Source organism: Camelina sativa, chromosome 12 (assembly GCF_000633955.1).
Source record: "Camelina sativa cultivar DH55 chromosome 12, Cs, whole genome shotgun sequence".
NCBI classification, from domain to species: Eukaryota; Viridiplantae; Streptophyta; class Magnoliopsida; order Brassicales; family Brassicaceae; genus Camelina; species Camelina sativa.
The window spans coordinates 25,595,352-25,622,648 of NC_025696.1; the positions used below are offsets into that span (position 1 = coordinate 25,595,352).

Sequence of the window (27,297 nt, forward strand, 5' to 3'; positions counted from 1 at the left end):
AAAAAAAAAAAAAAAAAAAAAGGTTACTGTAGCCAAGTCGTAACCTGTAAGTCACTCTCCTCTTCTACATTAAGAGCAAATAGAGAAGAAAATACACATGAAACCAGGGCTGGTCTTCACTTGTATTTTTAAAAAAGGAACGCTGACTCCACAAAACGGCACCGTTTCATACTCCTCAAAAACCCACCGTTTCGCCTTCTCCAATCGGAAAAAGTGATACTATTTTTTATTTTATTTTCCGAGATTTTTCTCAGTTTCTTAAAAAACGTCATCGTTTCAAACAATTAATAAGGCTGAATATTTCGTCTTCTTCTCCAATAGGAAAAAGTGATATTTTATTTTTCGAGATATTTCTCAGTTTCTTCAAACCGTCGTCGTTTCATACAATTAAGACTGGTGCTTTCGTCTTCTTCTCCAATCGAAGTCGTCGTTTTAGAATTTAGATACTTTAAACGAGATCTCTCAGTTTCTTAATCAGAAAGCAAAGTCGCATCAATGGCGATCACAGATTTTTTGCCTAAAGAGTATGGATACGTGGTCATCGTCGTCGTTTTGTACTGCTTCCTCAATTTCTGGATGAGTTTCCAAGTCGGCGGAGCTCGCAAGAGGTTTTTGCTTTTTCTTTCATAACCTTCCGTATCGATGAGATCTAGATCGAACTCTGTTTCCGAAAACTGAGTTCGTTTCTTCTGTGAAAATTGATTTTGATTTTTGTTGAATCATCATAAGAGATTTTGAATCCGCAGGTACAAAGTGTTTTATCCATCATTATATGCAATAGAATCAGAGAACAAAGATGCTAAGCTCTTCAATTGCGTTCAGGTTTGTATTCATTTTACACTACTTTTGATTTTTTGAGATGTGAGGAGTTCTTTAATTTGGGGGTTTGTTTTTTTGTTTTTTTTTTTGTTTGGTTGCAGAGAGGTCATCAGAACTCATTGGAGATGATGCCAATGTACTTCTTACTTATGATACTTGGTGGAATGAAGCATCCTTGTATCTGTGCATGTCTTGGCTTGCTTTACAACGTTAGCCGATTCTTTTACTTCAAAGGCTATTCCACTGGTGATCCTAAGAATCGTCTCACTATCGGGTTTGTTCTTCGTCTCTACTATACGTTTTTAACAAGTTATTGCAAGTGATGAAGTGACATAACAAGATTGTATAGTAGAAACATTACTCAAGGAAACAAAAATGCAAAAACTAGTATGTATACATGTGGGAATCCTAGGTTTATGTCTTTATCTTTTGCGTTTGTGATCTCAGTAGGTTTGTCCTAGGTTTCTTCGTCTTTCTTTTATGTTTTTTTTAACAAGTCACTGGAGTTCTAAATCGTCTCACTAGATTGGTTCCCACAGAAGCTAATAGTGTAGAAACATAACTGAGGAAACAAAACTGCAAAAAACTAATATGTGTAGATGTGGGAATCCTAGGTCTATGTCTCTATCTTTTGTGTTACAAACGACTTGGTTGCAGTTATGTAGCATGACCACTGACTTGGTTGCTCTTGGTGTTTTACTGAAATTTTGGTTACCTTGCTGTTGAAGAAACTGTTTTCACTGTGATGGCTCACTTCTTTTATGTCTTTGTACATCAACATCATGCAAACATTGAATCAAACACTTCCAACTTCTCAAAGGTTACTTAAATAAAGTTTGTGGAATAACTTAAACCTCTATTTAGCTGACAAGAAAATGTCTGCTTATTGTTATGACACTTATATAGATAGAATTATAGAAGCTTATGGAATTAAAAATTCGCATTTGATTCTCCACTAAACCTAAGTGTAGTTGTTAGGCCTGTTGCTAAACTCTCTCACTGCCTCTGTTCTGCAGGAAATATGGTTTCTTAGCTATGCTAGGACTGGCTGTTTGCACAATCTCGTTTGCTATCACCTTGCTTCGCGGCCAAGCCTAGCCTGTCTTTGTAAGTTTAATGCTTGTTTGTGGCTGGACACTTTGATTTTATGTTTTTTGTAACATACCTCGCAGTGGTTTTACAATGTCACCTAACCTTGGAATTCGTCGATATACAGTAACGTTTAAGTTGTGTTAAATTTGCTTATGTCATGGAGCAATAACCTCTATGGAGAGTATATTATTCCACTGACAGGATTCCTTATAACATTGTATCTAAATTAATCTTAATCATACAAACTCAGGATTTTCTAAACTAAATATCCCAAGAACATAATGTATGCGAATTATACAATCTTAATTTTCTTGAAATTTTTAGAGTTCTAAAATTGGGTAGTTGGTATAAATATTTAAAAAAAAAAGGCTATGGGCAGCCATAGATCAAAAGGCTAACATTGAGGTCAACTAATCAAAGTTTTTTTCAGAATCAAACTTAACTTTAAATATTCTCCGAAAATTATATTAATATTTTCAAGAGAAAAAAAGATGGATCAGAAAAAAGGCTTGGATATTCTCTAAAAAGAAAAATCAATCGCTCAGTTTGTTCAGTTTCGATCATCTGGGGAAATAATCCTCACTTCCATCTAAACATGTGAAAAAATAACTATGACATCGATTTTTAGTTTTTATTTTTTTCTAAAGTGAGTGAAAGGGATCAGAAAATTAGGCTTGGAATCTCTCTGAAAGAGAGAAACATAATTCGCTCAGTATAATCAACTTCGATCATCTGGGGAAATTATCATCACCTCCCAAAACTTCTTCCAATGAAATTACATAAAAAGAAAAATAATCTGAACTAAAACCAAAAGATAGAGAACTAAGAAAACGATTAAGAAACCACTATAGGAATTGTATTCTGTCCATTGTATTTGTAACGATTAGTTAGGTAATTTATATAAGAACGTTGGTGTCTTTGGCCAAAAAACCAAAACTAAAAACCCTACACTCTTCAAAAATAAAACTAGGGTTTCCTTTGGCCCAACAAGAAAATAATTAAGTATGGGCCTGAACCAACAACGTTACTTTTCCTTCGTCAACGTGACAAATATGAGAAAGTATGAATTGAATAGATCTAAAGGAAAGCATAAGAGCATGTGCAACGGTGACGACGTGGACCGTCCTTCGGTTTTTTCTGATTTTAATTTAATTCAAAAAAGCCCAATATCGAAAAAATGCTTCTTATTTGGGGATGTTTTTCGTCCGTCGACTTCGACACGTGCTCTATTGTGATTGGGTGTAAAATTTCTTCGACTTCTTTCTGTTCTCTCGACGGCGACGACAAACCGATACACATCCTCGACGATTTCAGGAAGCCAATCCGATCTTATGCTTGCAAATTCTTCCGTATTCACTTCTTCTCTCACTTGCAACAAAGATAAGGAAACAATGTGCGATCTTTGGCACCGAAATCGTCACTGTCGCTGCTGCTTCTCCGGTTCTACGCCAATTCGAAGTTCCGAAATTGGGAAATGGAGGAGGATGAGGATTAGGGATGGTGATTGAGTGTTCGTCGAGGCCGCAGAAGAAATCGACTGCGCATCACAGGAAGTCGAGGCCGAAGAAGACTCAGCCTTGGGACGTTAAGAGAAAGCCTACTGTTTATGCTCCTCTTCCTCCTCTCCCGGCGGAGTGGACTCCTTTCGCTCTTGCTTCTGTTTAAGGTGGTGCCGCTGCCGCTGCTGCTGCTTCTCCTGCCGGAGAATTGGTTTCTGGCGCTGCCTAGTTGGTTTGAGTTTATCTGCTGGTTCGGTTGTATTCTAGTTTGAGAGCTTTTGCTGTTGTTTGTTTCTGTTAATGTGTTTTTAGTTTTCTGATGTCTGTTTCGTCTTATGGGATTTGTGTTTGGCTGTTGAGTCAAAATTTTAGAAACTAAGACCAAAAGAAATTGTAGAAACTAAGGTAGAATCTGGATTGAGTTTGATCTTGAGGGTCAAAATAGTTTCAAGGACAACCAATGCCAAGTAGAGAAATAGCACAGTGTGAAAGTTATCTTTTTTACTGATTGCAGAAATGTGGCTCTCGTCATTCATGGTCATCATCTATGTTTTTGCGTAAGATCTTTGGGTTTTTGTTTTGTTTTTCTGGTTAGTTCTGTATTTAGCAATTATTGTTGAATGATAAGCCTAAGTGGTAGCTATTCCAGCTCTCATATAAAAACATAGGAGTATTTGTTCACTCAAATGCTCTATTTGATGGCACAGCAATGTGAATGGTTTTGAATACAGAAGAATTTGGTGGGGATTTAGTATTTGGTTTTCAAGTGTTTGATATTGACTGTATTTGCAGGTATGGTCCATTCTGGATTTAGTATTTCGTTGCAGCGTCTATCGTGACATTTGTCACATACATAGCACACAAATGGAAGAAACAAGAATGGAACTACGATATCATTCTGGATATGCACCACTTTTATAGATGTGTTTTACCTCAGGTTGGTGAATATAAGCTTAGGATCAAACATCTTTGTTAAGAGCTTGCTAGTTCTAGATTTACAGTATTCATTTTTGTGTATGTGCAGATTGTAGTTTGGAGGTTCTTGCAAAGTTCAAATGGGTCGGATGTATTGGCTACAAAGCAGGCCTTGCTTTTCATTGTTTTGGTTCAGTATATACCACGATTCTTACGCGTCTTACCTTTGACATCAGAATTGAAAAGGACTGCAGGTGTCTTTGCGGAAACTGTTACATACCGAAATTGGCATAAGAGTGATGATTTCTTATTATTAATTAATGCTTGATCACGCTCTTTATCTTGTAGTTGAGGAAACATTGTGTCATCCTTACTTGTCAGCTCTTCACGACCTTAACGATGAGCCTGTTTGTTCCAAGCAGTTCAGTTTCGATTTTGAGGACCCGGCTTCCACTGAAGAAGAGATTAAGGAGCTAGTATGGCTCGAATCAGTGAAGTTCAACCCTCATCCGACCATCTAAAACATTATTTAAAATATTCTAGTCAGAGGTTGAACAAAATTGCTTAGTTATGTCCATTCTTATTTGTACAGTTGCCTCATATAGCATTTAAGCTCTGATGTTTAGCATTCTTATTGGTTCATAAGCTATCTTGAAACACAAGAAAATGTGTTTTAAGATTTAAAATATTATTATTTTATTTAGGGGACCAACTGTGAGGGACACCAATGTTCTTACCAAACTTAAGAAACTCTGAAAATAATCTTATTATAGTTGAGGGACCAAAATCTGAGGGACACCAATGCCCATGGTCTAAGTTTTGTTTTGTATCATCATTTTTTTTTGGTTATGTCGAAGTGAAGAATACAAACAAACGATTTATCGTTTATATAAAGGTAGAAAGATCAAAATTTATCGTAAGTGACAGTAGGGCTCTTCCTATCGCATCATACACGTTAAGTTTTCAATGCAGGTGTTAACTACAATGTGTATTTTGATGACTTTTGTAACGTTCGTTCTTGGAGATCAATGTCTGTAAGGTTTGATCCAAAAGATGAAGTCATGCTCTCATGCATGCTCTAGTTGTAAAACTTGATTGAGTTCTTTAAAGCTTAAATGTTAACAATCAGTTGGAAATCAATAAAACGTTCGATGGGTTTTGTAACGTTGTATTAAAAAATATAAGCAAATGGTTGTATTAAAAACATGTTGAGAGTTAGAGTTTCAGAAAACAAAATATATATACATATATAACCAGTTTGGTTATTTTTATAGCTCTAGACATAAGTATTCTCATATAGAAGGATCCTTTAATTCTGTTAAAGATCTTACATATATACGACGACATGATAGCTTCAAATACAAAGATCATTATTCTCTTGGCCACTGCATAAATAGCTGAAAATAATAAACAAAATATATAGTGGTTTGTCTTTACGAAAGGAAACGAATTTGTATGGGCCACTTTTAGATCCCTTACTTCATCTTAATCTCTGCTTTTGGAACTTCCTTTGCTCTTCCTCGGCCTCTACTAAATATAGAATAAAACTTTGTTCTTTGTTTAAAGACCTCTTGTATGTTATAATACATGTAATATTATTTTGAATTTCTTGGTATTACTAGGTTTGACTTCCCTGTGACAAATAAAAGAATAGACATGGTTCGACTTATCGCACAGCTATACACACTTGACTCATTTGATTGAGGAATCGTTTCGTTAACGAGTGGTTTTGCTTTGGTATCAAAGACTTCCCCATGGATGAGACCGCTTCTCCAAAAGTGATTTCGTGCCCGTTAACTATGTGTATCACATTCGCTCGATTAACTATATGACCACCTTACTTTATACATAAACTATTAGTTTTTGGATCAATAAATTTAACATTTTATCCAAAAAGAAAAGAGAGGAGAGATAATAGACTACCTATTTACGTATACTTTCAGGTGATCATTAATGTTAATGTTATTGTAAATCTTTGGCAACTTATATCTTACTTCTTATAGTATTTGACAAATGAATTCTTACTTCTTACACTACTATTAAATCAATTAGATCATATATATAAGGTTAACACTAAACCGTATATTGCGTAAAAAAAAACACTAAACCGTATATCAATATTTAGTATTTGTTGATACTTTTCGTACTCTAGTACTTATATTCTATCTTTGTTTACCAAAAATACATTGTTTAATTGAAAATTCTGATTTGTGTGAATTCTTTTGGTACTTACAAGGGATCGATCTTAGTGAAATTGCCACAAATGTAAGTGAATAAAATTTTGCAACACTTCAGTTAGTATGGTTTCACTGTTTCAGTAGAAGAATAATTAAAAAAATTAAATTTAAATGATATATAACTTTTTTTTTACAGTGTTTATTTCTTTTTGATAAGTTCGTGTTTAAATTCATTATTTTCATGCTTCACGTTTTTTCAAAGGACTTTTACTACATACTATAACGTTTACAAAAATAATTAAATAAATTAAAAAGCGAAATGCTGATCTACTTCTACTATAACTAGTTTTTAGCATTGTGATTATTTATTCAGTTAAAATGTTAATGTTATTTAAGTATCTATATACTTATTTAAGCAACCTTTTAAACAAATAACCCTACTCCATGTAAAATATTACACAAAATGCCATTGCATTTTAATACAAAATATAATAACAGAATCTTAATATTAATTTGTTGTAACCTGAAAATGATTATCGAAAAAAATAGTAATTCTTAATTTATTAGATTACAAGAAATCATTAATAAAAAAAAGAAAATATTTCTTTCCAAATTATTCAGTCATTAGAAAAGAACCAAAATGGCGACTGCGAGTGCGAAAGGCGATTTTAGGGTTTTGAGTGGAGGTGACCAAGATGCGACGATGGAGGATGTTGGAGGGAGATCCAAGCCACCTGGTGATCAACCGGATGCGCCGGGTTTATGGGTTGCAAAGGTGACTGGAGGAACGATTGGGGGGCGCCTAGCTCCGGAGACGGTGGTTGATGATGAGTTTGTGGATGAGAGAATGATGTTGGAGTTCCCGGATGGTGAGGATGGGGAACCAGTGGTGACCATCGGGAAGGAGATTTTGGAGGCTATGAATGGTTTATGGAAAAACTGCATGATTGTCAAGGTGTTAGGGCGAACTGTGCCAATTGCAGTGTTAGGTTGGAGGTTGCGGGAATTATGGAAACCGAGTGGGGCGATGCATGTTATGGATCTTCCACGACAGTTTATTATGATCAGATTTGGGAGTGAGGAGGAGTATATGGCGGCTCTGACTGGTGGTCCATGGAGACTCTTTGGGAGCTATCTCTTGGTACAAGCCTGGTCGCCGGATTTCGATCCGTTAAGGGATGACATCACCACGACACCAGTTTGGGTGAGATTGGCGAATCTCCCTTTGAACTATTATCATAGTAGGGTGTTGATGGGATTGCCAAAGGTGTGGGTAACCCAATTAGAGTGGATGTCCATACTATGAACTTTGAGAGAGCACGGTTTGCTTGTGTATGTGTGGAAGTCAACCTTAGCAGACCGCTTAAGGGAACGATTATGATCAATGGGGAGAGATTTTTTGTTGCGTATGAAGGATTGAGTAACATCTGTTCGGGTTGTGGTTTGTACGGACACGTAGTTAGCTCATGTCCGAAACGGGTGCAAGCTCGGGAGGTTGCTGGTGTAGTGGCTACAGAGGTGCCTGCAGATGCCTCAAGGGATCTAAGTCAAGAGAATGATGGTTTTGTTCCGGTAAGGCACCGTGGTAGGCGGTCAGAGTCACATCGGAGGAATGACACGGCTAGGGTAACGGGTAGTCGCATGACTACGGATGGTAAGTCTGGCGTAGCAGTTAAGGAAAATGTTCTTGCGAATATTACGCTTGCAAACACTTTTGGAAGGTTGGGAGTTGATTTGGCAACACCGGAGAAGAATAAGACTGGAGTGGATTCGGGGTAGGATAAGGAAAATGTTGATGTTTTGAATCAGATTCAGAATGCAAATATTGATGTTTCGAATCAAGTGGAAAAGGCAAGTAGTTCCTTGGGAGGGAAGACACCGGTGTTTGGGGCTATTTGGAAGGAGAAAGCGGGTGGGCCTACTAATGGGCATGTGGGCAGAAAGGGCGTGTCTGTTAAAGGGCCGGAGAAGAATCTTGCGAAGTTCAAACCTGTGCGTTCGAATAAGCCCACTAAGGGTTTGGTCTTTGGACAGACGAAGAGTGAGGTCGAATTATCAGTGAATGGGAAGCGTCTTCGGACGGAGACGGTGAGTCCGGGACAAGAAGGTGGAGCTTTTGCTAACACGAATCCGCCTGGTAATGCGATCGAGTCGGTTTCCTGTGCAGGCTCTGGTATGGGATCGGTGGCGACTGCAGAGTCCGCTTCGATGGAGATTTTGACTGGTACAGATTTGGGGGTGCGTCAGGAACCGTCGCCGGAGGGGACGGAGATCCAGGTGCAATGATGGTCTGCCCTGGCTTTTCTTGTCGTGTTTTATTCTGTAATGATTAACGCCTTATTGTGGAATTGCCGGGGGGCAAATAAACCCAATTTCCGATGATCAATCAGGTATTTGTTGAAGAAGTTTTCTACTGATGTTTTAGCAGTGTTTGAGACCCACGCTGGTGGAGATAGAGCAGGTCGTATATGCCTAGGGTTAGGGTTTGGAAATATGTTCCGAGTGGATGCGGTTGGTCAAAGTGGTGGTCTCTGGTTATTGTGGAGATCAGGTCTTGGTAGTGTCACTGTGGTAGACTCATCAGATCAGTTTATACACGCACTTATCGAGGATGGAGCGGAGGTGTTGAATCTAATTGTTGTGTATGCTGCTCCTACGGTTAGTCGAAGAAGTGGGCTCTAGGGTAATTTAGCTGAGGTGATTAGAAGGATTACTGGACCAGTGGTCATTGGTGGAGATTTCAGCATGATTGTGCGGCTTGATGAGAGGACTGGGGGGAATGGCTTGTTATCTCCGGATTCCTTAGCATTCGGGGAATGGATTAATGAGTTGTCCCTTATAGATATGGGGTTTCGGGGGAATCAATATACTTGGAAGAGGGGTCGAGTGGCGAGCTCCTTTGTTACCAAAAGACTGGATCGTGTACTTTGTTGTGCACACTCGCGTCTTAAATGGCAGGAAGCGGTGGTCACCCACCTTCCGTTCCTTGCTTCTGAACATGCTCCGCTGTATGTACAGCTTACACCAAAATCAAGGGGCGATGCTAGCAGGAGACCTTTTTGTTTTGAAGCAGCATGGTTACAGCACCCGGGGTTTAAAGACCTTTTAATGTCTTCATGGGATAGGAGCATAAACACTTGTGAGGCGCTGCAGAGGTTAAGAATAAAATTGAAGAAGTGGAACAGAGAGGTTTTTTGTGACATCAACTCTCGAAAGCTTCAACTTGAGAATGATATTAAGATCATTCAGGCTCGAATTGATCAAACTCAGACGACGGAGTTGTTGGCAGAGGAAGACGCGTTGTTGAAGGAGTTTGATGTGGTTCTGGAGCAGGAGGAGATGCTTTGGTTTCAAAAATCAAGAGCAAAGTGGTGGGCTCAGGGAGATAGAAATACTAAGTTCTTTCACATGTCTCCAATTATCAGAAGGAGAAGAAATAAAGTAGATATGTTGAGAGATGAGAGCGGAAGTTGGATCTCAGAGGGGAAGGACCTTGAGAAAATGGTTGTGGAGTATTTCAGTCGTCTATATTCACTAGATGATGTGGATATGGAGTCTGTTGCGTTGTCCTGTGAGGGTTTCTTGCGATTGTCACATGGAGAAGCTAGTAGGTTGTCTAGACCTTTTACTGCTTCGGAGGTGGAAGGGGCTATTCGCAGTATGGGGGGCTTTAAAGCACCAGGGCCAGACGGATTTCAGCCGGTTTTCTATCATCAGTGTTGGGAGGTGGTGGGGGAGTCGGTGTTGCGGTTTGTTATGGATTTTTTTAACACCGGTTGTCTTCCTCCTAATACAAATGATGCGTTGGTGACATTGATCCCGAAGGTTGCTAGACCTGAGCGCATTACTCAGTTTAGACCGATAAGTTTATGTAATGTTCTCTTCAAAACAATTACCAAGACGTTGGTGGGAAGATTAAAAGAGGTTATATCTACTATAGTCGGGCCTGCACAATCTAGCTTCATACCAGGACGATTAAGTACTGACAATATAGTGGTGGTCCAGGAGGCTGTACACTCTATGAAACGCAAGAAAGGAAGAAAAGGCTGGATGCTGTTGAAGTTGGATTTTGGAGAAAGCATATGATCGTATTCGCTGGGATTTTTTAGCAGAAACATTAAGGGCAGTTGGTTTATCTGAGGTATGGGTTGGTTGGATAATGCAATGTGTCTCAGGACCATCAATGACGCTATTGTGGAATGGAGAAAAAACAGATTCTTTTAAGCCTCTGAGGGACCTCCGACAGGGTGATCCTTTATCACCATATTTGTTTGTTTTGTGTATGGAGAGGCTTTGTCATATGATTGAGGGGGAGGTGGATCGCAAAGCTTGGAAGCCAATTACCTTATCAGTTGGTGGACCTAAATTATCTCACATCTGCTTTGCAGATGATTTAATTCTGTTCGCTGAAGCTTCGGTTGCCCAAATACGCATAGTGCGTAAGGTGTTGGAGAGATTCTGTTTGGCGTTGGGACAGAAAGTGAGCCTTGAGAAGTCAAAAATTTTCTTCTCTGCGAATGTGTCTCGTGATATGGGTAATCTGATCAGTGCTGAGAGTGGTATCAGATCAACGAGAGAACTTGCGAATTATCTGGGAATGCCGTTGTTGCAAAAACGAATCAATAAGGAGACTTTTGGTAGTGTTGTTGAGAAAGTTTCGTCTCGTTTAGCAGGATGGAAGGGCAGGTGCTTGAGTTTTGCGGGCAGGTTGACTCTTACGAAGTCCGTGTTGTCTTCGATACCAATTCATACGATGAGTACGATCAAGCTTCCTGCGAGCACTCTTAGTCGTTTAGACAATATTTCTCGTGACTTTTTGTGGGGCTCTACGCTGGAGAAGAGGAAGATACACCTTGTCTCTTGGGAAAAAGTTTGCAGACCTAAGGGTGCGGGTGGTTTGGGGATAAGAGTGTTGGGGGAAATGAATAAGGCTATGCTTGCAAAAATAGGTTGGAGGTTACTTCATGATCAGACCAGTCTATGGGCAAGGGTGGTCAGAGCTAAATATAAGGTTGGTAGTGTTCATGACACTGGTTGGTTGCAGAGTAAGAGTCANGCACACTCGCGTCTTAAATGGCAGGAAGCGGTGGTCACCCACCTTCCGTTCCTTGCTTCTGAACATGCTCCGCTGTATGTACAGCTTACACCAAAATCAAGGGGCGATGCTAGCAGGAGACCTTTTTGTTTTGAAGCAGCATGGTTACAGCACCCGGGGTTTAAAGACCTTTTAATGTCTTCATGGGATAGGAGCATAAACACTTGTGAGGCGCTGCAGAGGTTAAGAATAAAATTGAAGAAGTGGAACAGAGAGGTTTTTTGTGACATCAACTCTCGAAAGCTTCAACTTGAGAATGATATTAAGATCATTCAGGCTCGAATTGATCAAACTCAGACGACGGAGTTGTTGGCAGAGGAAGACGCGTTGTTGAAGGAGTTTGATGTGGTTCTGGAGCAGGAGGAGATGCTTTGGTTTCAAAAATCAAGAGCAAAGTGGTGGGCTCAGGGAGATAGAAATACTAAGTTCTTTCACATGTCTCCAATTATCAGAAGGAGAAGAAATAAAGTAGATATGTTGAGAGATGAGAGCGGAAGTTGGATCTCAGAGGGGAAGGACCTTGAGAAAATGGTTGTGGAGTATTTCAGTCGTCTATATTCACTAGATGATGTGGATATGGAGTCTGTTGCGTTGTCCTGTGAGGGTTTCTTGCGATTGTCACATGGAGAAGCTAGTAGGTTGTCTAGACCTTTTACTGCTTCGGAGGTGGAAGGGGCTATTCGCAGTATGGGGGGCTTTAAAGCACCAGGGCCAGACGGATTTCAGCCGGTTTTCTATCATCAGTGTTGGGAGGTGGTGGGGGAGTCGGTGTTGCGGTTTGTTATGGATTTTTTTAACACCGGTTGTCTTCCTCCTAATACAAATGATGCGTTGGTGACATTGATCCCGAAGGTTGCTAGACCTGAGCGCATTACTCAGTTTAGACCGATAAGTTTATGTAATGTTCTCTTCAAAACAATTACCAAGACGTTGGTGGGAAGATTAAAAGAGGTTATATCTACTATAGTCGGGCCTGCACAATCTAGCTTCATACCAGGACGATTAAGTACTGACAATATAGTGGTGGTCCAGGAGGCTGTACACTCTATGAAACGCAAGAAAGGAAGAAAAGGCTGGATGCTGTTGAAGTTGGATTTTGGAGAAAGCATATGATCGTATTCGCTGGGATTTTTTAGCAGAAACATTAAGGGCAGTTGGTTTATCTGAGGTATGGGTTGGTTGGATAATGCAATGTGTCTCAGGACCATCAATGACGCTATTGTGGAATGGAGAAAAAACAGATTCTTTTAAGCCTCTGAGGGACCTCCGACAGGGTGATCCTTTATCACCATATTTGTTTGTTTTGTGTATGGAGAGGCTTTGTCATATGATTGAGGGGGAGGTGGATCGCAAAGCTTGGAAGCCAATTACCTTATCAGTTGGTGGACCTAAATTATCTCACATCTGCTTTGCAGATGATTTAATTCTGTTCGCTGAAGCTTCGGTTGCCCAAATACGCATAGTGCGTAAGGTGTTGGAGAGATTCTGTTTGGCGTTGGGACAGAAAGTGAGCCTTGAGAAGTCAAAAATTTTCTTCTCTGCGAATGTGTCTCGTGATATGGGTAATCTGATCAGTGCTGAGAGTGGTATCAGATCAACGAGAGAACTTGCGAATTATCTGGGAATGCCGTTGTTGCAAAAACGAATCAATAAGGAGACTTTTGGTAGTGTTGTTGAGAAAGTTTCGTCTCGTTTAGCAGGATGGAAGGGCAGGTGCTTGAGTTTTGCGGGCAGGTTGACTCTTACGAAGTCCGTGTTGTCTTCGATACCAATTCATACGATGAGTACGATCAAGCTTCCTGCGAGCACTCTTAGTCGTTTAGACAATATTTCTCGTGACTTTTTGTGGGGCTCTACGCTGGAGAAGAGGAAGATACACCTTGTCTCTTGGGAAAAAGTTTGCAGACCTAAGGGTGCGGGTGGTTTGGGGATAAGAGTGTTGGGGGAAATGAATAAGGCTATGCTTGCAAAAATAGGTTGGAGGTTACTTCATGATCAGACCAGTCTATGGGCAAGGGTGGTCAGAGCTAAATATAAGGTTGGTAGTGTTCATGACACTGGTTGGTTGCAGAGTAAGAGTCACTGGTCTTCGACGTAGCGTAGTATTGGTGTTGGACTGTGGGAGGTGATCTTTCAGGGTCTTAGCTGGGTTGTTGGGGATGGCAGGACTGTGAAGTTTTGGACTGATCGTTGGTTGCTGAATAAACCATTGGTGGACCTTGTTACACAACCATTGCCTGTTGGGTATGAGAGGGCTACAGTTCGTGATTATTGGCAGGATGGTATGGGGTGGTTATGGGATCATATTGCACCTTAACTGGTGATTGATCAGCGGTTGGAGTTAGCTTCGGTGGTTTTGGATATAGTGACTGGAGCTCGAGATCGGTTGTCTTGGAGTGAGGCAATGGATGGGAACTTTTCAGTTAGCTCGGCCTATGCTATGTTGACAAGGGATACTCAGTCCGCACAGAACATGGGATCGTTTTATGATAAAGTGTGGAAAGTGGCTGCACTAGAGAGGGTGAGACTTTTCATCTGGCAAGTGGCGAGACAGATCATTATGACGAATACAGAGAGGTTTCGCCGTCATCTATGTGATAATGATATTTGTCAAGTATGTAAAGGTGATATAGAAACGATTATACATGTTCTTCGAGATTGCCCTGCTATGGCGGGGGTGTGGCAGCGGCTAGTGCCTCGAAGGAGGCTCCAGATTTTCTTCTCTCAGACTTTGTTGGAATGGTTGTACACAAATCTTAGTTTGGAAGGTGGTTCAAGTCGAGATTCCTGGTCTGTTTTATTTGCATTGACGGTCTGGTGGGCGTGGAAATGGAGGTGTGGGAACGTGTTTGGAGATAACTCTCTTTGGCGGGATAGAGTTAAGTTTCTTAGAGACTTGTCTAAGGCGGTAGTAGCTGCGAATGCAGGGAAACAAGGAGTAGTAGCAGAAAGGAGAGAGTGTTTAGTAAAGTGGTTGCTACCTCGGGTTGGGTGGTACAAGGTGAATACAGATGGTGCATCAAGGGGCAACCCGGGGCTCGCCACTGCGGGTGGTGTAATACAGGATGGATCGGGAAACTGGTGTGGGGGATTTGCGCTTAATATTGGTCGTTGTTCTGCACCTTTGGCAGAGTTATGGGGTGTGTATTATGGTCTACTCTTAGCATGGGAGCGGCGGGTTGATCGAGTGGAGTTGGAGGTAGACTCCAAGTTGGTGGTTCGTTTTCTCACAACGGGGATTGGTGATTCTCACCCGTTGTCCTTCCTGGTGTGTCTGTGCCATGGCTTCATCTCACGGGACTGGATAGTTCGAGTTACTCACGTGTATAGGGAAGCTAACCGCCTAGCGGATGGGTTAGCTACTTATGCTTTTACTTTGCCTTTAGGTTATCATGTTTTACATACGGTTCCTTCTGTTGTTGAACCGTTGTTGACTGCAGACTTATCAGGACCTGCGTGTCCTCGTCTTGTTAGAGTATAATTTTTGATGTTTTAATAATAAAAGCTGGGAGGTTTTCCTCCCGGTCATTCACCAAAAAAAAAAAAAAATCATTAATAAAATAATTTCAAAATTAATTAATAAAATAATAATAAAATTATTTCAAAATTATGTGATAAAATAATTAAGCAGATTCTATTTATTGTTTCAGAAATCTTAGGAAACAATAACAAACTATTTAGAAAATTATAAAACTTAAATTTATTTATAAAACTAAGATTAAATATTTACATATCTAAATCATTTAATAATAACAAATATATATTAAAATTAGGATACAACATTGTTTATATTTTTAAAATATATCTATATACTTATTTAAGCTATGTTGTTAAAAATTTAACCAGTTCTGATGTGACATATTACGAAAATGCTATTATATTTTAATTATTCTAATAACTAACAAAAGAAAAGTTTAGATTTGTTTACAAAATAATAAAACTCTATTTATTGTTTCATAAATCTTAGAAAATAATAACAAACTATTTAATTGGCTAAAACTTAATTGTTTATACACAATATTCACTATATAAACAATACTAAGTGTATAATATTGATAATATACATAACCTAATTGTAATTTTCACCTATAAAATTAATATACAACATGTTATACCAATAACTTCAATTTGTAAATTTGGTATATTAAGATCTCTAAACACGATCAATCAATTGTAATACCAAATCACGGGTCAATACATGTTTTGTTGGATTTTTTTGGCTTTACCGAATGTGTAATTAACGAATTTGATATTGCACCAAACCAAAATAATAATACCAACTACGGATCAAAATCAGAGTATGACCTGAAGTAAATTAAATATATGATTTTATAAAATGTATAGAGTTAATAAATTTTCTACTATTATTTTGTAACAAACAAATCCAAATTTACATAAATATTTCCTCACGCTGGTAACATTATTCTACAAAATATAACATGTATTTATGAGTCAGGTAATAAAACGGATAATGAGACGGGTAACGAGACGCTCAAAAATTAAATTAATATCCGATACTCGATCATTATTCATGGATAATATAATTATTATACCCTTCATTCGACCCTAAAGCTGCGGGTACCTTTTTTCGGGACGGATACAAACCGAAAAACGGGTCCAATACAGGTGTCGGTAGTAGTTTTCAAGCCTACCTATTAGTAATTTAATATGAATCAAAATTCACCATATAGTACTATATTATATAACATGTAAGTGAATGATACAACATAAACATAATATTAACAAATAACAAAATAAAAAAAAATTTCCCGCGCTACCAGTGCGGATTATTATCTAGTATTAAGTATTACACAACTCCAATCCATTGTTTATCGTAAGTATTATAATACTTTCAAATCTTTAGTTCTAGTAGACATGCATGCATAATTAATATATAACTGATGAATCACTTTTTCTCAAATGTGAAAATTCGACAAAGTTGTGAAATATTTCTTGAGACACCTGAGAAAAATCGATTTCTAGCATAAAGTTATTGAGAGACTTCAGACACCATAGTTTGGTTGTAGAAATAAGTTGAATCATGTTTTAAAACATAAAATTGATTATGCAGTTATGTTAGTGTATTAATCACATTGATTAATATGTGTCAATAAGCCATGACTTTAAACATCCCATCCAATACAAATGAGATAGGATGGGATGTTTCAATTTCTTTACCCTTACGAAATTACGATTATATTATAAAATGAAATTAATTCTAAATTGTCCCATGTGGCAAATAATGTATATGTAACATTGCCTTTGGTTTGAATCGTTCCCTTCTAATCATTGACACATATTATTCCCTTCTAATCGTTCCTTTTAGCAAGGTCATGGTTTGTACAAACAAAGAAAGCGAAAGCCAAATTAATTAGTTGGAGGACAAAACATGACCTTGCTAAAACGAAAGGTATATGACCCACACACAATAACATATCCACAAAGATATGTCGTATCTTCATACCTTAGTTCTCCTATATAAGTAGACAAAGCTGCCAAAACGAAACCAATCAAAACCAAACGCGAAAACCCGCGTTTAGTTTATCCTTCTTGTGTTTTCTCTCAAGGTACGTAACGCTATGGAAATAACATCTGGATCGTTAGGCAATGGGATACCAGAAACGATGGGTCAAAACCGCGGGAACATAAAACGTTGCCTCGAGAAGTACATTGAGAAAGGCAGAAGGGTGATGAAACTGAACCAGTTGATGGATGAGATGGAGATTGTTATCAATGATGTAACGCAACGAAGGCGAGTCATGGAAGGCGATCTTGGCAAGATCTTGTGCTTCACTCAGGTCTTACCATTTGTTTCATATCAATATCAATATCTTATGATGGATGATAAATATACCTCAAGATACAAGATTAAAAATGATTAAAACGACAAATCTAACTAATTAATTAAAAACCATAAAATACTTTGTACAGTAGACTATTGTAAACCAGAATTCAAACCCTTTTTTTTAATCTTCATTTTGGAAGGAAAACTATGTTATATTTTGTTATCAATTCACTTTTGTCTTCCTCATATAGAGATAAGATATATGCATGAGATTTCTATATGTTCACTTGGTTTAGAAAAAAAATCTGGTGAGCTAAATTAATTAGGCTTATAAGTGTGAATGAAACTGCAGGAGGCAGTGGTAATTCCTCCAAATGTGGCATTTGCGGTAAGAGGAAACCCGGGAAATTGGCAATACGTGAAGGTTAACTCTTCCAATCTCTCAGTAGAAGCTTTATCAAGCATGCAATATCTCAAACTCAAAGAGCTTCTCTTTGACGAGAACTGGTCTCTCTTCTTTTTTCTTTACCAAAATATATATACTTTCGCTTTCTTGATCTCATTAATTATATATGATCTAATTAGAAAAGTTTGTAAACAGGGCAAACGATGAAAACGCATTGGAGGTTGATTTTGGTGCGTTGGATTTCACTCTTCCTCAGCTTTCATTGTCATCTTCAATAGGAAACGGGTTGAGTTTTGTGTCCTCGAAGCTTGGAGGCCGTTTAAACGATAACCTGCAGTCTCTTGTGGACTACTTATTGTCACTTGAGCATCAAGGAGAGGTTCATTTTTACCACATCAAATCCAATACTTCTATAATTTCTTTTACCACATCATTATCGTTTTTACGTTTGCTTTTTTGTACATGAAAAAATATATAGACAGAAACCACATATATTTCTTAGAAAATAAGGATAAATACTTAAAATACCACCCAAAAAAGTGGTTCAAAAACACTAATTTTTTTTTAAAAAAATATATATATAGTACATACACGACCCCTTTTAAATTAGCAAATTTCGTAAATCTAATGTGTGTTTTTGGAATTTTAGGATTGAGTGGTAATTTGATAAAGAGAAAACATAGATTTTAACAAAATTCCTGAACATTTCGTCTTTAAAATATTTTTTTTATGTGTTTGCATATTAGAAGAAACTTTATTCATTTGGAAAATGGTAAATGCAATGCAAACGTCAATAAAAATAAATAATTGAAGCCTTATCCCAAGCTTATGTCAATGTTGTTATATAATTTTCAGAAACTTATGATGAATGAGACTCTAAACACAGCTAGAAAGCTTGAGATGAGTTTGATATTGGCAGATGTTTTCCTATCGGAACTGCCTAAGGACACACCTTTCCAAGCCTTTGAACTCAGGTTAACCTTTAACACCTCTTCTCATAATTTTTAACATTGCTAACCGATAGGTTGGTTAACGTATCGGTTTAAGAGTTAAATCGAAAACAGGTTTAAGGAATGGGGTTTTGAGAAAGGATGGGGAGATAGCGCAGGGAGAGTTAAGGAGACAATGAGAATCTTGTCGGAGATTCTTCAAGCCCCTGATCCTCGCAACATTGATCGATTCTTCGCTAGGATTCCTAGAATCTTTAACGTTGTCATCTTCTCGGTTCACGGCTACTTTGGTCAAACCGATGTTCTTGGTTTGCCTGATACTGGTGGGCAGGTTGTTTACATTCTTGACCAAGTGAAGGCCCTTGAAGATGAATTGCTTCACAGAATCAACTCTCAAGGCCTTAATTTCAAACCTCAGATTCTCGTTGTAAGTTCTCTTTGATTTACTTCTCTTTGCGATTAAATTGAGTCTTGATCATGAAACCCAAGTATTCACATTAGTTTTGGTATATAAATTAAAGAGATGAATGGTACCTATATATGTTGTGAAAACTTGTCTCTTAATTCTAAGTAACACAACCTTTAAGGTGGTTAAGAAAGTTTACGAGTCGGTATTGAATGACTTACGAACTCCCACTACATTCTTACGAATCTTTCATTAACCATCAAGTTTTTTTTGGGCTAAAACCATGCATGCATCAAGCTTTCATTAATTTTGAATCTTATTCAAGTTTGTAGCTTTTGTATTTTCAAACTAGAACTTATTTTGTAGTAGTATTTCACAAGACTATACAGTTGTTTCCTTGGTTAATGCGATATTGATGTTAAGAATTTGATTTTAGGTGACAAGATTAATCCCAGACTCAAAGAACACTAAATGCAACCAAGAATTGGAGCCCATTTTTGGTACCAAACATTCGAATATTCTTCGAATTCCATTTGTAACAGAGAATGGGATTTTGCGTCGTTGGGTTTCCCGCTTTGATATATACCCTTACCTAGAAAGATTCACTAAGGTAACAATCATACATAACAATGGCAGAATTTATTTTTTCACCAAATTTCTCTTCTTTCTTTTCTCTCTACAAAATTCATTTTTGTTAACTGCGAATATATGACTATATGAGTAGGATGCAACAACAAAAATATTGGATATTTTGGAGGGAAAACCTGACCTAATTATCGGAAATTATACGGATGGAAACTTGGTGGCATCACTCATGGCCAACAAACTTGGAATTACTCAGGTTACTAACCTTATAATTTGGTAAATTTAGGCCAATATTATTCATTTATTTATTAAAAAAAATACTGAAAGTGGAAATAAAAAATCTAGGCAACTATTGCACATGCCTTGGAGAAGACCAAATATGAAGACTCGGACCTCAAATGGAAAGAGTTTGATCCTAAATATCATTTCTCATCTCAATTTACGGCAGACTTAATCTCTATGAACTCTGCTGATTTCATCATAGCAAGCACTTATCAAGAGATTGCTGGAAGGTAAAATAATACTTTCATTAAGACAATATTTTAATAAAAATCGAGACAGTTTCACATTATCCGGTTTTGGTTCGATTTTGTTAGCAAAGAGAGGGCGGGACAATACGAAAGCCACATGAGCTTCACACTCCCGGGGCTATACAGAGTTGTCTCCGGCATCAATGTCTTTGATCCGAGGTTTAACATCGCAGCTCCTGGCGCGGATGACTCTATTTACTTCCCTTTTACCGCGCAAGACCGGAGATTCACCAAGTTTTATCCTTCCATTGAAGAACTCTTATTTAGCCAAAATGAGAATGATGAACGCATGTACGTCTAACGTCTCTATTCCCTTTTTTACTTTTCATATAGTCATTACATATCCATAATACTACTATACGGTTTCAAGAAGTGGTTAACTGTTTATTTATGCCTTTGCGTTTACATATAATATTTAAAATAATTATGTCATATAGTGGTGGTACCTATGTTTGTTTCAAAATATACTAACCGATATTTTGGTTAGGAACAAAAGTGGTTATTTGATGGACAAGAAGAAACCGATCATCTTCTCAATGGCAAGGCTTGACGTTGTAAAAAACTTAACCGGATTAACTGAGTGGTATGCCAAGAACAAGAGGCTGCGAGGCTTGGTCAACCTTGTGATTGTTGGAGGATTCTTTGACCCTACCAAGTCTAAAGACAGGGAAGAGATCTCAGAGATCACAAAGATGCATTTTCTGATCGAGAAATACCAACTCAAGGGTCAGTTTAGATGGATCGCAGCTCAAACTGATAGAACCAGAAACGGTGAGCTTTACCGATATATCGCAGATACAAGAGGTGCTTTTGTGCAGCCTGCGCATTATGAAGCCTTTGGTCTTACTGTCATTGAAGCCATGAGCTGTGGCTTGGTCACATTTGCAACAAACCAAGGTGGTCCTGCTGAGATTATTGTGGATGGTGTCTCTGGTTTCCACATTGACCCGAGCAATGGAGAAGAATCAAGCGATAAGATTGTGGATTTTTTTGAGAAATGCAATATGGATCCTAACTACTGGAACATAGTTTCGACTGAAGGGCTTCAGCGCATAAACGAATGGTATATATAAATAGAACTGTCTATTTTGGGTTACGCTTTAAGCCTCTAAGCATCACAAGATAGTTATATTTATAATTCTATGATTACATATGTGCAGCTACACATGGAAAATATATGCAAACAGAGTGATAAACATGGGGAGTACATATAGCTACTGGAGACATTATCAGAAACTAGCAAAGCAAAGATATATCCATTCTTTCTACAATCTTCAATATCGGAATTTGGTAAAAAAATTTAGTCATTTTTTGTTCCATATATATGTGATTTGAAACATAAATGTTTTCTTCTATCATATTTTTGTTTGGAACAGGTGAAAACTATACCCATATTGAGTGATATTCCTCAGCCTCCTCCTCCTCCTCCAAAGCCTTTGGTGAAACCATCATCAGCTAAAGGGTAAGTTACAACAATTATACAGAAACACCACAGATTACATATATGTTAATGTTATAACTGTTTGTTTATTTTTTTTTTTTTTTGACAGCAGGAGAACACAGTCACGATTAAGTTTCAGGTTGTTTGGTGCTTAAGCTATCTTCAAAAAGTGCAACTAATATCAGAACTAATGAAGTGTCCAAACCCTGTTAATGTTTCAGTTCTTATATTTATTTATTTGTATCGTACAATAGTTTCATTAGATATGTAACCGCTCAAGTTGTGTGATTACACATTCAAATAAAAGGAAACAAATACAAAAATATTTGTTTTTTACCATCGATTCTTCGTGAAGATTATAGGTGATTACTGATTTAACATGTTGAAGCACTCCTGATTAACATAAAATGTCAGAGAGAAGAAGCAGCGTACCAATCTTACATTAAAAAAAAGCAAAACCGTGATTGGAAGATTTAAGCATCTTTTTTCAGGTTTTGGTCAAAATTGGATCCAGAAGGATAGTACATAAAACTTAGTTGAATTGGCTATCTGGGACAAAATCCACGAATTCTTCAGGTTGTGATTGAGAAGCTGTAAGTTTCGCCACCTTGTAACTTTTTGAGCTTCTTAGGATATCCTGCAGGCTCCCCGAAAACCTGTTTCACAAGACGGGCAGAGAGGTTTATGACCATAGTAATTGTATCTACAATTGACAATAATGTCGTTAACTGGTCACTTACATATTGGTTCCTCCAACCAGATTGTTTCCTGTTGAAATCAAGAATCAAAATTAGCATATTTGGTAGAGAGAATGTGTGATCAAAGTTATATTCAGACTGATCAAATACCTTGCTTCCTAAACATAGAAGAAGTTACATCACTATCATTGTCTGATGAATTAATTGATGGAGTTTTAGTGGAGTCATGCGAAGTTGTCTTAGATTCATCCTCTGACATCTCGGCATCCTTGAAGAAATTAGTCTTCTTCGCTGTGACTGAGTTAGAGCTTTTCTTCACAACTTCTTTCTTGTTGTTGACATTCTTCTTACTCTTGTTCACTGTGGCCAGAGTAGAGCATTTCTCCACAACTTCCTTCTTTTTGTTGACTGCGCCTTTCTTTCTCATTGCACCATCGATGGAACCATCAAGGCTTTTTTTCTCTTTTTTAGATTTAGTTCTACCAGCCACTTGATCTTTCTTGTTACCACCACCAACAATATTATCCTTTTGACTAGAACCAAAATTGTCGCCCATGTCAACGTTCTCAATTAGAGTTTGCATGGAACGGTTGATATCCTCATTAGTATCGTCGACCTGAACAATCTTATTCAAATGTGAAGCATTGATCTCAGTATTCTTCTTAGCTGGCGTGAATGATGCATCAGTGTCTTCTAGGTTGTTGATGGGAGAAGCCTCAACCTGAGAAGCATCGTTTACCTCAACTGACAATACTTGGGCCTCAACCTCCACAGTGTTCAAAGAGTCTTTCTTTTTTGATCTCTTGTTTGATTTCTTCCCACTTATTGCAAGATTTTCTGCAGCTTCGTTCTTTTGCTGCAAAGACTCTACTACTTCGACCTCTTCCACAATGTTCCAAGAGTCTTTCTTCTTCGATCTCTTGCTTGATTTCTTCCCACTTATTGCAAGATTTTCTGCAGCTTCGTTCTTTTGCTGCAAAGACTCTACTACTTCGACCTCTTCCACAAGGTTCCAAGAGTCTTTCTTCTTCGATCTCTTGCTTGATTTCTTTTCACTTTTGGTTAGATTTTCCTCCACTTCGTTCCTTTGCTGCAAAGAATCTAAAACATTTCTGATAACATTCTCAGCTCCCTCTCCATCTTTAACAGGTTCAACATTCTGTGCACCAGAATCTACCAGAGTGTCTTCTTTAGCTGGGGTCTTCACCTTTTTTGAACTTTTCTTCTTAGTAGACTTCACGGATTTAGCCTTATCAGCATCTATTTCACCCTTTTCCATAGAAACTTCATGTTCATGGGATGTGCTTTCATCCGTAAATTTCGGAATGTGGTCCAACGTTTTGGATTCATGGACCAAGGCAGTCGGGGTGCTCATCATACTAGCAACTTCTAGATTATTTGCATCTTGTATTTTATCAGCATCGATAGATGTGGCTTCTCTACTTCCCACCTTGTTGACAAATTTGTCACCCATCTCATTTTCTACAAATATTCACCAATTATGAGATAATTAATAGATACTCTCCGTGACATATAATTATAAAGAACTATACTCGACCAAGAAACCAATTTACCATTTTGTATTGCGTCTACAAGAGTATCGGCAGGCTTTTCTCCTCTCGAGATTGAAATAGATTCAGAAGTAGCAGTAGATTTATTGATGTGATCCTTTGAGGACTTCTTTAGCTTTTTCTTCTTCTCTGGAACTGGACTGGTTGTCAAACCGCTGTTAGCCTCCAAATGACTTTCCTGGTGGCTTGCTATATTATCAGCTTTAATTTTCTCTCTTCCCACATCTTCAACAGATTTTTCAACCATCCCAGTTTCTACACAAAATCAGAAATAAAATTATAAGTTAACAACAGAAACTCGCTGAAATTTGATTGTAGAGGATGATAACAAAATTCAGTAAAGAACTGACATTACCTTTCTCAACTGCTTCTAAAAGAGGATTTCCAAGAGTCTCTCTTTCTGAAGTTATCTCATTCACAATTGTTCTTGAAGTTGTAGTTACGGCAGCAGTAGATTGATTGATGTGATCTTTAGAGCTTTTCGTTCGCTTTCTCTTCTTCTCTGTAGCTGGACCAGTTGTCAAACTACTGCTAACTTCCAACTGGTTTTCAGCAGTTTGAAGATTATTGATAGCACTTGGAGTCAATCTGCTTCCCTCACCTCTTTCATCATCTTGTGATGTAATCTGTCCATCTACAATTTCTGAAGGAGGTGGAAGATCCTTCTCTTGGTCAATCATGACTATATCGGCAATCTCTCCTCTCTTTTCAGTATCTATTGAAATTCAGATATTTCATCAAAGGGTAAGCCTACCATAACTCTCCATACAACTAATAAAGTAAACCAAACTTCAATCTAAGTTAAAAAAAAAAAAAGAAAGAAATTTACCTTGCTCCATTTCTCCGGTAAGATCATCTAGCTTTTCTAGAGCTTCTTTAACAGTTTGATTGTCTGGCACATCCTCCATCTCACCCCTGGTATGCCCATCTAAAAGCTCTGAGTTGACAGTGAGAATTTTCTCTTCCAATAGCCTGTCCGCATCAGAAGTTTGCTGATTCTCTCCCATACTAACGCCGTTTGTCTCGCCGCTTTCAATGTCTACAGAACATCAGATATTACAACCAAAGGTAAATGAACCAACACACAACACACTGAAGAAGTACTACATTCCATAGCAACAAAAACAGAGGTTACCTGTTCCCATAAGGATACCATCTAGCTTTTCTCTTGGTGAAACTAGACAAGAGTGAGAGGCAACATCAACCTGTACTCTTCCACATAACTCGGCTGTATCAACAGGAGATTGAATAAGATCAACCTTGGATTTCTTTCGACTAGTTATCCCATCCGAACTTGTAATCTTCCTCTTCCTCGTCTTCCTCTCAACTACTTCAGTTTCTAAACCTTGGTAAAGAACCAAGGCCTTAGAATGCACAACATCAACAAGTACTGAACCATCATTAGCAATCTCTTTCTCCTTCTCAACCAACTCAAGGTTTGAACGATTATCATCAGCAGCCATTATAGTAAGCACCTCATCTTTCTCAACTCTTACAGCATCAACATACATAAACCAGTCTGTACTAATCCCATCAAAAGCCTTAAACACATTCATAGATTCTGAGAAATGATAAAACTTTCTTCGTCGTTTAACCTGAATATAAAAAACCACTCAATCCTTCACTTGTTTGCTAACAACAACAACCAACAAACAAAAAAAATACCTTCAAGGCAGAAACATTGATTTCTCCAATTTTTGGGAAAGCTTGTTTATGCTCCTTGCGTAATTTGTCTATTAAAACCAAGAACCACAACAAATCAGAGAAACGCAGTAACTAACAACGTAATTCGAAAATTAACATCACCAGGGATTTGATTGAGTAAGCCGATTCAGTGATGAATTTGGGATTTTTTTTTTTTTTTTTTTTTGTTGGGTTCTTCACCTTTGAAATCGGAGATGATTTCATCTTTATGTACGGGTAACGCGAGACAAGTGTCGAGGTTGGTTTCTACAAAGACGCAGCGAATCTCCGCTGAGGAAGTATCTTCGCGATTAGCCATTTATTTTGTTATACGAAACTGGAAGCAGACGAGCGCGAAGAAGACGATGGAGAGAGAGGTTGGTTACTCTGGGAATCGAAAAAGGTTTAGGGTTTTATCATTTAAAGTGGTCATTTTAATTAAATAAATCATGGAAAAAATAAATACGATTATTACAAATTTTGGGAAACAGATTTTTTTTTGTTTTTAATTAAAAAAATATTAGGACATGACCACTATAATACATCTGGATGATTTTTTTTCCTTTTAAGTTGAAAATTACTTCTTCTTCTTTTTTTAATAATTTTCTTTGTAAAATTACCAAGATATATATATATATATATATATATATATATATATATCTTTGTAAAATTCTAAATGAAGAATGCAATTGCATGTTATATAATTCTCCGTAAAACTAAATTTTTAAATGAATTACTAATTTTTTTCTACATTTTTTCTTGTCCTGTTTTCCTTATAGGAGAAGGGAGAGAATACAAATCAAGATATGTGGTTTAAAAAGAGGATTTTGTCCCTACCAAAAATAAGAGAGAGGATTTTGTTGGTTTGGTCATTTGCAAAATACTGTAAGTTTTATCAAATTAAATTTAGATTATCGTATTGCATTTTGTTTGGGTATATAAAAACTGTTGCATATTTTGTTGGGTTTGGTTTTGGAAATAAACCGTGTTTCTTCAATAAATGACATGACTTCTCATTACTATATAGTATATACAAGTGATATTGACGCTTTGTGACTATAAGGCACTAAAGTTTGACATAGAAAAAGTCAACAATGTAGAGAGACAAAATATTTGTGCCTATTGTAAAACACATGTATAATTATTCTATCATAGAACATATATCATGACACTTGTTTATGTAGTATTACACTAACTCTACACTTGTTATTACCAAATGTATAAGTGTGTGACTTATGTCTTTTGTAATACACTATAAATAAAGAATTGTGTAAGAAGAATGAGACATATAAGTTTTTCTTTGATCCAAAAGGCTTCCCAATCTCTCTCTCTCGTGGCTGCTTCTCTCTCTCTCATTCCTTGTTCTCTTTATAAAGTATTACGAAACACATATAAGTGTATTCTAGTTATAATTCATAACACGTTATCAGCACGAACGACTCTCGACCCATTACAAGTTTGAGCATAAGAGATTTGCGATCCATCATAAGTTTGAGGTAATATTTAAGTTCTGTTAAATTTGTTTAAATTTAATTTAATTTAATTAGTTTATATGCATACTACTATATGTATTATTTTATAGAGTAAAAGACTATACATATTTCTTGATCTAATGATAGGCTATGCCTCCTTGATCATTTAGATT

General features: G+C 37.5%; 3 protein-coding genes and 1 pseudogene across 5 annotated transcripts; 3 read left to right on the top strand and 1 right to left on the bottom strand.

Moving 5' to 3' along the window:
- LOC104732611 (microsomal glutathione S-transferase 3) lies at positions 357-2,105 on the top strand. The gene is made up of 4 exons (XM_010452175.2): positions 357-608; positions 747-822; positions 921-1,093; positions 1,836-2,105. Exons 1-4 carry the CDS (start codon positions 496-498, stop codon positions 1,915-1,917), a joined length of 444 nt encoding a protein of 147 aa, XP_010450477.1. The 5' UTR covers positions 357-495; the 3' UTR covers positions 1,918-2,105.
- LOC104733840 lies at positions 2,964-3,713 on the top strand (annotated as a pseudogene).
- Positions 17,100-22,039, top strand: LOC104732612 (sucrose synthase 5-like). 3 transcript variants are annotated; one of them, XM_010452176.1, is made up of 13 exons: positions 17,100-17,395; positions 17,735-17,889; positions 17,984-18,167; positions 18,644-18,762; positions 18,853-19,165; positions 19,581-19,754; positions 19,869-19,985; positions 20,075-20,241; positions 20,326-20,550; positions 20,747-21,322; positions 21,420-21,549; positions 21,636-21,721; positions 21,810-22,039. In XM_010452176.1, the coding sequence occupies exons 1-13, from the start codon at positions 17,177-17,179 to the stop codon at positions 21,853-21,855; spliced, it is 2,511 nt and encodes an 836-aa protein (XP_010450478.1). In that variant the 5' UTR covers positions 17,100-17,176; the 3' UTR covers positions 21,856-22,039. The 3 variants fall into 3 exon arrangements, with proteins under 3 accessions (XP_010450478.1, XP_010450479.1, XP_010450480.1); XM_010452177.1 differs by having other exon boundaries at positions 21,813-22,039; XM_010452178.1 differs by having other exon boundaries at positions 20,756-21,322.
- LOC104732613 lies at positions 22,053-26,057 on the bottom strand. Its single transcript, XM_010452179.2, has 9 exons — positions 25,854-26,057; positions 25,635-25,702; positions 25,105-25,564; positions 24,799-25,008; positions 24,325-24,684; positions 23,973-24,224; positions 22,549-23,880; positions 22,441-22,468; positions 22,053-22,356 (listed from the first exon to the last, which is right to left on the bottom strand). The coding sequence occupies exons 1-9, from the start codon at positions 25,969-25,971 to the stop codon at positions 22,233-22,235; spliced, it is 2,952 nt and encodes a 983-aa protein (XP_010450481.1). The 5' UTR covers positions 25,972-26,057; the 3' UTR covers positions 22,053-22,232.